The sequence below is a fragment of the Tenrec ecaudatus genome, chromosome 3 (genome assembly GCF_050624435.1).
Source record: "Tenrec ecaudatus isolate mTenEca1 chromosome 3, mTenEca1.hap1, whole genome shotgun sequence".
Classification (NCBI taxonomy): Eukaryota; Metazoa; Chordata; class Mammalia; order Afrosoricida; family Tenrecidae; genus Tenrec; species Tenrec ecaudatus.
Genome location: NC_134532.1, coordinates 132869743 through 132882788, shown reverse-complemented (window position 1 = coordinate 132882788; position 13046 = coordinate 132869743). Strand labels below are relative to the sequence as shown.

General features: G+C 38.1%; 1 protein-coding gene across 1 annotated transcript in view; it reads right to left on the bottom strand.

The window, feature by feature from the left end:
* Positions 1–13046, bottom strand: part of SNCA (synuclein alpha) — a 117231-nt gene that overhangs the window by 81797 nt on the left and 22388 nt on the right. The window contains exon 3 of the mRNA XM_075544885.1: positions 11173–11315. Within this exon, the coding sequence (XP_075401000.1) occupies positions 11173–11315 (143 nt within the window). The remainder of the gene's footprint in view (positions 1–11172; positions 11316–13046) is intronic.

The window sequence follows — 13046 nt, the reverse complement described above, 5'->3', positions numbered from 1 at the left end:
TACACCCAAATATGAACAAATAAAAACTGAACAAAACACTTCAAACCAAAAATACAGAAAAAAAAAGGAAAACCAAATCAGGCCTAGCCTGCATCATAGAGGGGATATATTGACAAAGTTATAACTGTTCAGGTCAGATTTATGCCTCACTCTCCTATATCTATAGAATGGTCAGACATCAAGAAGAGCAAAGAGGTTTCTGAAGAAAATACTACTGTAAAGTCCATAAAACATGCACATGCACATTACATAAAACATGCACAACACACACACACACACGAAAAACCAGTTATAACATAAGCCAATGAAACTCTTTCCCCCAAACCTAAAATCAACCTCATTGGCTTTGAGCTCATTCTGACCCATTAGTGACCCTTCATGACAGAGTAGACCTGCACTATAGTGTTTCCAGGCTGTCGTTTTTGGAAAGTGACCTGCCACAGCCTTGTTTGACAGAGGGCCTGGTGGATAAACTGCCAACCTTTGGGATAATAAGTCATTGTAACTGCAACATCCCTTTAATGCCCATGATAAAGCCGTTGCCTGCCCCACAAGCCATACCTTTGTAGTCTCTTTTGATAAAGGGGCCAATTAGTTTTTGATGAAAGCACTGGAGCTGATTGTGATTGCATACTTCATTTTGGGGGCGGTTCGATGTGGGAGGGGTGATTTCAGGTGGATGTGGTAGTGGTTGTGCAATTGCCCATGATATGATTGAATGACTTAACTATTCAGTGATATGACATGGAAATTATGTGCCAATAAAACTGTTGGGGGGAAAAAAGCTCCCAAAACATCAAGTAAGGGAAGTAAGACATTTCAGTCTCACAGTACCAAAAAAAAATGCAAATAATATTAGAAGAAATATACATTTGTTCCAAAGACTTCAAGACTATGTATTACATCTTTAAAATGTTCTTTGAGACTTAGTACCACAAAACATCAGTTGTTATACATAGTCAACACTTTTAAGTCTGGAGGAAAAAATAAAACCTATAAAAGTAATTTCATTTCTGAGAAAATTTTTATTTCAAAATACAAACAATACTTTTTTCAATAATTGTTATGACTCAATATACTAATAGACCTCAACATTCCAACCTAGATATTTAAGTCTATCGGGTATGCTAGTTGCTATTCTTCAAAAAGAAATAACTATTAACAAGATGATATAAGACAGTGAACTAACATATATAAAGATCTTAGATATAAAGTAAGTTTTTAACTCAAATAAACCTACCCATACATGTAGATTGGCCTATCTAATGGTAGAGCTGAGAAGATTAGAGTAAATAGACTATTAACAAAGAATATTTTTACAACTCATTAAGTTGTCAGCCAGGTTGGCATAGACAAAGGTAATGGGTAAGTTTGGAAATTTTGGCATGCTGTGGAAAAAAATATTAAAATGAATAGGCAAACTCATAAGGATATATGAAAATAAGAGGATAACAATATTCTCAGATCTCTGAATTCACAAAATAATGGATAAAGGCTCAAATGATCTGATATACTTGCCAAAAATTAAAGAGAAAATTGTTTAATTCACTCAGAATTTTCTCAATTCTGAGAATCATCTGTAGAAATATAACTTGAAATTTATATAGTGTATAGAGATAACCATACCAAGAATCATCACAATGGTAGTTAAATTTGACTCGGCAATTGGGATTAAGAATAAACAAAAGAAGTATACTATAACCAAATTTTTTGAGAAAAAAAACAGTATAAGTGTCTGATATCTCATTTAAAAACATTATTGCTAGTTTGAAGGACAGAGAAAGAACTAACAAAAAAGTCTTCGAACAAGTTTCATAGTATTAATGGGCTAGCAGACTCCTGTATATTATGACAGAGAACTATATGCCTCAACCCAATCCACTGCCATCTCATGAACACTGACTCATAGCAACCATAGATGGGATATCTGAGACTTCCCATCTTTATGGGAGCAGTACAGCCGCATCTTTCTCGCCCAGAGAAACTGGTGGGTTTGGAGTGCTCGTTTTGTGGTTAGAAGCCCAGTGCTTACCCAGCACCACCACTGGTAATCCTAGAGTACAAAAGAACCAAAGGTCAGCATTTACTCCAGGAGAAGTTCAGAAGGGAGGAGAGGAAAGAGACATCTTGGGAAAGGAGTGGAGAAGTGATTTACATTATTAGAATTGTGGTCAGTGAGATGAAACTAAATGTGAATGAATTGCTGAATGATAAATGTTCTGTAAATCTTCACCCAAGTCACAATAAAAACAAGAAATATATATCAATATATTTCTGTTGATGCTGGCCATGCATTCAATAATATAAATCAGATGGATGGACGAATGAATGGACAAAGGTATGGATAGCAAATACTACTACAATTATAACTATACTTCTAATCACCTACAAAGCTAACTTTTAAAAAATCAATGAAATAAATCATACAAGGAAACTGGAACACAGAAAAGAAAAATTCACATTTTTAAATGTGAATTTTGGCAAAGTGTCAGAATGACAGACAGACAATTACTATATGATCAAATTGTTGAGAGTACTCAATAATGGCTGAATTTATGTGGAAACTCACAGATGGACTTGCGGCTTCTACTGTGGGCCAGAAGCCTTCCCAAACTCAGTGCTTAGAAATTTAAGTTTAACACAGTCCTGGTGTCTTCTCAGATGTAAATTGTTAAAAGGTCGGTTTGTGTTTTCTCTGTTCCATTTGAAAATGTCGTTAATTGCCTTAATCATACCTTGTTTTGAATTTCCAGTTTTGCATCCCTAAGTTGTGTGTGACTCAAAGACTCATACTGAAAATCAGTATTCTGTTTCAGACTTCTTAGGGGTAATTCGTACTTGTAAAGAGCTCTGTAGTATTGTTGGTTTGCACATGTTTGGTGGTAGTGCAAATTCAAAAACTAAAACAACAAATCACTATATGTCTGTCAGTTTATGTGCTTTTTAATCCATTAGGAAAGGAAAGAAAGGAGACGCGGTCTTCAGGGAAATATGTAAAGGAAATTATTAGTGGAACATTATGTTTTTTCCTCTCATCCCTTCTCTGTGGAGACAACCGGTAGCTAGGCGCCTTGCCTCATGGACTGAATGCTAGCTGTGAGCCAGAGCATCCCCGGATAGTGTAAATGATTAACATGTGGACACACACAAACAGTGAGCCCTCACAGAGGCGCAAAGGAAGAAAGGCCTGTGATCTCCTTCTGAAATAAATTAGTCTTTGCAGAGCCTCTGGCGCACAGTTCACACAGATTACAGGAAGTCACTGTGGATTAGAATCAACTTCATTACATGCCAGGATGATGGCTGAGAACTAGAACTTGCTAATCTTTCCCAAGACCATTAGTGCCTGGGCAAAAAAATCATACAGCCATAGAGGACTGACATTCCAAATTGAATAAATTCACACACACCTTGAATCCTGAGAACTGAGGCTGATATGTTAGGAATTCTTCAGTTTCCTGTGGGTTCAGACCAGGGTTGGAGAGTATGTAGGTTATAGCTGACAGTCCAAAGTATGGAGGAGAGTGACAGCTGAGATCAGGAGGAGCCCATACAGGCCTATTATACAGTGTAATGTGCCATTTCAAAGAGTTAGCCCAGAAATATGAGCCACTGTGCAGCTCTCATATGGGGTGAAAAAGAAAACCCAACTCCAATAAGAGCAAGAACCTACTCCTTCCCTTCCCTTCTGCTGCCCCTTTGCAGATCTCTCCCCAAGATATTTGAGGAGCGGTGACTTTGATGTCCTCTGAAGCTCTTGCAGCAGAAAAATCAAATGTATTATTTGTACAAAACCCCACGTGAATGAACAGCATCATTTTCTTGTCCTTTCCCAACCAGTTCTTGCAGAACATGGCTACAAAAGACCAGGGATGTGGCATGGGGATGAGTGAAAATGTCAAATTCCCATGTTTCACGTCTTTGTTGCTTTTGTTTTGCCACCACTTGAATATCTAGTGCTTCTTCCTCTCATGCTCACCACTTGGAACCCGTCTGAATATTTTTGGGTAACATTAAATATAAATTCTACATGGACACTAGGTTCTCAGAATCTCCGAAACGCAGTGGTTCTCAACCTTGCTAATGCCACGACCCTTCAATACAGTTCCTCATGTTGTGGTGACCCCCCCGCAACCATAAAATTATTTATATTGCTACTTCACAACTGTCATTTTGGTCCTGTTATGAATCGGATGATCCCTGTGAAAGGGTGGTTCGACCCCCAAAGGGGTCACAGCCCAGAGGTCGAGAAGTGCTGCCTAAATGTCTCTATTCATGTCTTAAAAATAACAACTGTTAAGCAAAGGAGAAAAAGGATGAGTCAGGGACATCCCAAATCTCTGTCCCACCAAACACTGCGAACTGTTCTCTAACATCCAAGCCTTTTCTGTCAGAAAAGACATTAGGATACAGCAATTATATTCCAGTACTGGATATAGTACTGACTGCCAGAAAACAAATCAGGCTTAGAAGAACTGTAACTGGAATGCCCCTCAGAAGCGCAAACGGCAAGATTTGGGCTCACTGAATTAGACATCTCATGAAGAAGGCCCATCTCCAGAACAGCACACCGTGTGCAGCCCAGCAGAGGTCAGCAAAGCAGGCGTATCCTCCGGAAGTGCAATGCTCTTCTGCTCCTTCAGAAGGTCACCTGAGTTGGAGTGGACTTGACAAGAGCATAACCTACAACTTTACAAAGTAGCGGCTCTGCGATTTCCTGCAGGTTTTGTATTTTTTTTAGAAATGGTGTAACGTTGTTTTTTAAAATTATTTGAGCAAGTACCTTTTCTAATTATACCACATGAGCAATATTCAAGGGAACTCATGACTTTGGGGATAGCTGAGAAAAACAAGAGTAGTAATGTGATTTCATTTTATTTAGCTAAAAAAAATTAAGTTTTCAGTGAGTAGTTTTCCCATCTTTCTGCTGTTTGCGTGTGTGAAGAGGGTATGGGCTCTTAAGTTAAGGAACATGCAGTTGTCTTGCTTCTCTCCCTACTATGGGTGAAAGCTCACATCTCTGAACAAGAGTTTTCTCCTTTGTGAAATAAAAGTGTTAGGTTAAATGAGTTCAAAATAGTTCGATCCTGTGTTTAATGGCTCAGGTTTAGGTCACTTTGTTCAATTAAACTTTGCCAGAAATCTAGTGACTCATTTAACCTTTCTGAGCCCAGCTCTTCTCTAAATGGCCAGCTAACTGCACAGGGCTGACCTGTGGATGCAATGAGATAACCAGGGCAAAAGATAAACAATAGACTGTAATGAATTACTCAAGTAGAACAGTTTGCTAATATAAGCCTTCATTTTCTGGGTTAGGGGTATGGCCACAGAAGATATTGTCTATTTTAGTTTAATGATATTAAGAAGTACATGCTTTTTCAATTTCTTTAAAACCAGAAAGTGACACAAACTCCCTCAGACAGTAACTGAAACATTAAGTAACTATATATGCTTCCTCAGTAAATTTGTGCAGCATTAGCATAAAATAGTAAAGCATATGTGTAAAGTACAATTTTCTTTTCCTTAAGGATTCTCAATAATAAGCATATATATTTGTGAATTAGATGTGATGTACTATTATAGATGATCAGATTTATCCAGCTTCTTTGCAAGTGTACATAGATAAAATCAATCTATGTAATTTAAAAAATAAAAATGTGAATTATTTAAAATAATAAAAATAAATGACTGAATGTATTCTTAGTAATTCACTTCCAAATAATTGATCATAGTGTGTAATGCAGTATCAAGAAGACACTCATGTACACTCAAACAAATATAAGGCTCAATTTCCAACTCTAATCTGGAATATGTGTGTGTGCATATTCTTCCTTTCCATTTATTCATTTATTCCACCTTTTGCTTACTTATTTTTAGTCAACAATACATAAGTTGTGCCACAGAATTCTTTGTTGTAATATACATTATTAACTTATTAAGATTTAAATACTACTTTTAGAAATTTCACAAATATCTTTCCTTAATCATTGTAGAATCACTTGTTAGTATTTAGTAAGAGTTTTAGTAAAGTTCTACATAAAAATATTACCTAAACTTTGAGTTGGAAACTTGTCAATCTTCCCTGGTTCAAGAGCCATTAGGTTGATGAAGTGCATCATTCATTATTTTCCATAATTATATATTTACATGAAAACATAATTGGCATTTCACTTATCTTATGTCTAATTTTTACAATTCAAACAGATGCCCTTGATTTTTGTCTATTTGGAATATTTTGAGACAACATAAAGTCTATTTTTGATATTTTTTTCAAGATGACACCACCATCCAATCCGTGTCTGAAGTTTAGAAAAGAGTGTCTACATTGGAAGGGGCAAAACAAATCCAGACATTTTTTACTTTTTAGAGTAAAGCAAGTTAATTTCCACTGAAGTTTGGTATGAGACTGTTGAACAGCAATAGACACACGCTACCAACCCCTGGCCTTCAAGTCAATTCCAAGTCTCAGTGACTCTACATAGGATTTCCAAGACTGTAATCCATCAACAGAGAAAACACCTCATATTTCTCTTAGGGAGCAGTTGGTGGGTTTGAACTGAAAAATTTGTGATGAACAATCCAATACCTACCTGGTAGCACCACCAGAACTCTTCATCATCATATGTAACCACGTCCATTCCCTTATAAGGGGAGCTCTGGTGGGGCTTACAGATTAGGATCAGACTGTTAACCACAAGGTCAGCAGTTCAAACCTACCAGCCACTCTAGGGGAGATAGATAAGGTCACCGGCTCCTATAAAGATCTATAGTCTCAGAAACCCTATGTAGGCTCCAAGTCAGAATCAATTCATCAGCAGTGAGGTTGGGGGTTTGCTTCCTTATAAAAAGCTCGGCCAGAGTGCTGTGTGGTGGTCAATCCCGGAAGTTTTGATGTTTGAACTCCCCAGAAGCTCTGTAGCACACAGCTACAACAATCTTCTTCTATTAAAATTATAACCCTGGACCCCCTAGAATTCTGCTCTGTCCTCGAGGGTCACTGTCAGTCAGAACTGACTCCATGACAATAAGGTTGTTTTCTTTTTCCTCCTAGGATTGTCATTTAAACATGTAACTGTTTTCTAAGATAACCAGTGAATTCATCATCTGATCCAAGTGTGGCACAGGCAGTATGTTGTTGCTAGGTGCTGCCCAGTTGGTCCCTGCCCATCTTTGCCCCATGTACAAAAAAGAGAACATTTCCCAACCCTGCAGCCCTCACAAGTGTTGTCATGCCTGGGCCCACTCCTACAGCCACAAGATCAGTCCGTCTCGTGGGTAGGTCTACCTCAGATGGTATCAATGGTTAAAAAAGAAAGAAAGAAAGAGAAATAAGCAAAAGTAAATTTGAAATGATCAGACATAAGTTTGACAAAACTTACTGCCTTTAAGTCAAGTACAACTCATAGCAACCTCATACAGCGTTTCTGACAATGTAAATCTTCACCGGAGAAGACACCTCATTCTCCCCTGCAGCTGGGGCGTTTGAACAGCTGACCTTGTAGTTAACAGCCCACCATTCAAACCTGAATATAGTTAGGGGGTCCTGAATAATGACTCCAGTATCTGGTTAATCATATACTATGAATAATATCTTGTTGCATCTACATATAAAAGGGCAAACGCTATAAACGTTAGGACATACACCATGAGAATGTGTTCTTAATGAGAACATTGCCATTACCCGCCCACTGTACTCAGCGCGATCGTGATCCATAGTGAGTATTGATGAGGGAATCAGCTCATGACACAGTACGATTCGAAAGCTGCTTGGTGGTATTCCTGGAAGCAGTCTCATCACACTCCTCCTATAATATACCTCCCTAGCTAAGAAAACGATCATCACAATTGGTCCTTAGAAGCTAACATTGGATTTGCCGGCCTGCGTACATTGGAGGATCACAGTGCTTACTGGTTATTAAATTCGGACCTTAGGTCTGGGGGGAAGTGTTTTCTGTTTCTGTTTCTAAACAGCGAACACAGTGTGGCTCTTATCTCTAGCTGCACAGTGTAATTTCACAGTCTACTGACAGAAACCATATAAAATATATTTATTGGGAGAAAATATCTCTCTTACTTCTAACTGAGACACTTTTTATATTTTTTCCTATGATGGATATATGCATACCTAATCCAAATACATCCTATTTTCTAAGACCTCTTTTTCCAGGGTAAAGATGACAGGTTCTTTGTCTGAAGAGTACATTTCAATCTCTCTCTTAAAAATTTCAGTTTAGTCTTTAAACAATGCTTGTTAACATATGCCCAACAAGCATACATCCCTTCGACAATCCCTACATGTAGAGAGCAATGCTAGTGATTACATTCTTCCTATTGTATCACCAGTAGAGCAGTCTCAACCATGAATGTAATTCCTCACATCCCTGGAAGTTCTCATCTGCAGTCAGCTGGATTTCACATAAACAATTCTTTGAAAGAGTTAAATGTTCAATGCCGACATTCTTTATTAATTGAGCTAAACTGTTGATTTGCTTACAGATGAATTCATGGGATAATTTCAATTCAAAGATCAAAGATTATACCAGGACAACTGATTCAGGGATTCTCCCCGTTTCAATGGATCCAGTACTTCTGGTTTCCATGGCAGTTTAGTGTTCTGTTAGACATTTTCTCTTCTATGGGGTTTTGGATCAAAGCCTTCACTGGTAGCAGACAGACAACAGACAAAAGAGTAGTTTGTGGCGGCAATTAGACTAGAGGGCACCTGGGACAGAGGGCACCCATTCGCTAATTATTTTTATGTCCCCCTAATATCCAGGCCAGTATGGAGCATAATTAATACAGTCACAAAATATATCAACGCTATTTATTTTACTGAAAACATACCACCCACTGGCATCAAGTTAATTCCAACTCTTAATGGACCTATAAAGCAGTGGTTCTCAACCTTCCTAGTGCCGCCACCCTAAATACAGTTCCTCATGTTGCAGTGACCACTGAACCGTAAAATTATTATTATTTTTTGTTACTGTTATGAATTGAGTGACCCCTGTGAAAGGGTCATTTGACCCCCAAAGGGGTCATGGCCCACAGGTTGAGAACCCCTGCAATAAAGGGTTTCCAGGACTGTAAATCTCTACAGGAGCAGACAGCCTGTCCTTCTCCCTGGGAGCAGCTACTGGGGAGCAATGTCACCTTGTGATTAGTCAGTTCTTACCTGTCCAGCAGCATCAGCATGCTCCTTAGTGATCAGGGCCAGCTTATTTTCCTCACAACCTTACACAACATTATATATCTTGAACATCCTACTGGGTTAAGAGCAATCACAAACCACTGCTCATCCACTTAGGACTTGGCAAAATAGTATCCGATAAAAAAGAACAGCCATTGAAATAGATGTTTTTCTCAATGGGGATATTTATGTAGCACTAGAAGACTCAGGTGAGCAGAAAATAGTGATATGTTGTTTTTACGTACCACATTGAAAATGTTACTAATTTTATAACTTTTGAAAGAATTTTTTAAATTACTATGTTAGGCTTTAATCTATGATGATAGTGCTATTCATAGACTATGTCCTTCCTACCAAAGATACAACTCAGACATTTCAGAGTACTCCAAAGCTTTTAGTTTGATATAAATATGATTAATATTCATATTGGTTACCTTTTGATATCATGTAGAATGACAGTAGTCAAGATTATAAATTATTATTGGTCTATACTTCTTGCAAGATATTGGGAAGATTGCCTGTGACCTTGGCGTTTTGGTGAAGTGAGTATGATATGACTCAGCTGAAGGCAACTTCTGACATTCTGATTAATCATTTAATCAGGAGGTCTACATCATTCAAGTGTGTAAAATTATTTCACTTCAAGCAAAACACAACAGCCCTAGCAAGTCAAAGGGAATAAGCAGAGGACATAGAACCATTATAGATCAAAATGTCAAATCTTATATTTGTCATGTCCTGCCTTTGCTTTATTCTTCTAGCACGTACTTGAGTATATGCCCTCTTATGGACAAAAGGCAGGTTTAAAGAACACAAATCTGCCCCCAAAGCTTCCTTGAAGTGTGCAAGAGCACAGACGTCACTTGGAGGACGTCATTCACTTGTCTGACTCGAGCCATCATAGTTCCGATTCCTCTCGGCCAATGAATCAGCAGACAAGCCGAGAGGCAAGGCACTTGAACTATGATGCTGTCGAGAATATTGAAGGTGCTGGAGTTGCAGGAAGAACAAGCAAACCTGTGTTGGAAAAGTGTGGCCAGAACGCACCTTCCACGCAAGTAGGCGGAGATTGTTCACGTACTTGGGGGTGTTATTAGGAGCTACCAGAAACTAAGAGAAGGACATCTGCTTGGTACAATAGAGGACAGCCCCTGAACAAAGGACTCAAACATAGACGTAATTGTGAGGATGGTGCAGAGCTGGGCAATATTTCAACCTGCTGTACCACATCACTGAATCGCAACCTAACTTGACATGGTGTCAGAGAAAAAACAAAAATAATTCTCCTGTTGTCATGAAAGTTGGAAAATTGCTGTTTCCAATATCCTGTTTGACATCTCATCTTTCAATAACTTATTACTTCCTTAAAATAAAAATCCTAATTCCCTTCAATGCCATGATTCTATTTCTGAAGAAATACAAAGTCAAAATTCTTTTGAGAATGCTCAAATCCTCCAGACATCGCGATTCTCTGGTTGGTGTGCTATCAGTCTCAGCTCCCACAAACATCCAGTTACCATTAAACTGTTATGTAATAGGAATGCATTTAAATGTAATATGAAACGATGTCACGCTAAAGAAATGTGGTCAAAGAATCTTTCTTTTGAAATGTTTGCTATTAACACAGAGATCATTTATAGTCCAACAAAGAGAAATTTCAAGATTCAGAGCTTACTGAAAACACCCATTCTTTCTGAAATGTCACTGCTCCTTTCAGCAGTTACTACATGGCTCATTTCATAAACTGTCTTCCAGAAAACGAAACAATTGTGCGTATTGTGCCATCATGATATGTGACATGGTCACCACATCAAAAGCACAATGCGAGTCTAAGGAAAGCGCTTTTCTGGGAGTGGGGGAGAACGGAAAGGGTCAGTCAGCTTTTCACCCAGAAGCACATGACTTCTATTTCATGATCCATGTGAAAATTCACCATGACCTCACAATCTAATAAACATACCGTGTGACAGATCCAAACATACCTTGCCCATCTGATCTTTTTTGCCAAAGCCAGTGGCAGCCGCAATATTTCCCGCTCCTTCCACAGTTTTCTGTGCTACAGCTGTTACACCTGTCACCACCGCCTCTCCAACATTCGTCACCTGCTCTTTGGTCTTCTCGGCCACTGGGATCAATCAAAGCAACAGTAGATTAATAGTGATAGAAGAGAGCAACGTAAAAACACTTCACCTCCTCTAGCATTCAACTTCTAAAACCTCTACTTACACACATCACAGATATAGAACAAGTCCGGAGAAACAAATGCTATTTAATTTTCTGAACGAGACTTTTGTTGAACCAAACATTGTATCCTTTCTAGATGTTTTATTGCACCATGCAGATATTAAATGTTGCTCAGAAGTTTAATGATACGGAGCTTAGTGGTAGGAGAGATTTGGATAAAATTGTGTTTTCTAAGAAAAGTTTTGGAAAGCAATTCTTGCATTAAAGGTGAAGCAATAGTTATATCAGAGTTGGCAAAAAATGATTTTTATTTGTATGTCAAAGTTGATCATTTCACCTCATTTAGTAGGTTCCTTTTCATGTACCTCCTGATTAACACCACACATATTACTTAACTATATGTTCATATATGTTGCCATCTCAGAAATGAGCAATTGCATAAAGGATAGGTATAAAAAGTCGTATTGCTTTTTATAAAGCTTCTGGTAGTTGAGGTAGAAAGGACTTTAATGATAAGATTTGGGTTTGACAATTTTAAAGGGAACAAAAGAGCCAGAATTTTTAAGGAAAGTGCAAATATTAAGAGACTTGCTGAATACACTAATAAATGAAAATTTCATACGATTTAAAAATACCACTTACAAGTTTAGAGACGACTGTGTCAACAGTTTGGAATTAGATTCACAGGTAGATTTGATTTCATATACAAATTTCTCCATGAATTCCCAAAGCACAATGTGGTACAATAGCTTAATTAAACATTTTATATTGTCTCTATAAAGGTGCCACATAAAAGAGACAATTACTTCAAATAAGTTGAAGATTCTATTTAAAGAAATAGCAAAAGGCAAGGTATTCTGCAATTTTTTACACGTTGAAGACTAACACAGACAGAAAGCCATGCCTCTGCATGTAAGTTTCTTGGACTCATAATCTTTGACCACAAAATCTTCAGTCTTCTATCTTTTAATGTCATCTAGGTATGGCTCGCTTTCTTCTGCTTCTGCTTCTTCGTCTTCGTCTTTTTCGGGTTTTGAGAACTGCTTATGGTTTTCACTGCTATTGTATTCAAGGTCTTCGCCTAAGCATGTGAGCACACTTTTTTTGACCTTATGATTCTGTAAGTCCTTCCTAGACAAATCGATTCTAGAAAACCCATGAGTCCCACCACCAGTCAGCTACTGCAGATTACCTATCAGATTAGTGGACAAATTGCATGCTGCCAATTAGCGAGCTGAATGATTCAACAGTGTGGATGAAGCATTTGGATTAGGAATAGACAATTCTGGTCTTGGAAACAAGGTAGTCTGGAAGAATCAAGAGTCTTCATCCTCTTTGAAGTCAATCTAGTAATGCTAGGGCCATCACTCAGATACCACAGCCACTCTTTCTCAGGCCAGAATAGAATTGTCATAGGCCTGCCTTAGGCTGTTCTGCTTCTTGGTGTTAAAGGTGTTCCCTGCTCACTGTGTATGTGTTTCATGAATATGTTACATCTGAAGATATGCAGTGTCTGAGGAAGCACCTGACCTGATCTCCATGCTTTTCTTGTTTGAATCACTCTCTGCTACATTGAGCAGGGACTCTGTTCAATGTAACCTTGATCCCAAACACCAGATTATTTGTCTACAAAAATTTCTGATATAATCATTTATTTTAATATGACTTTCAA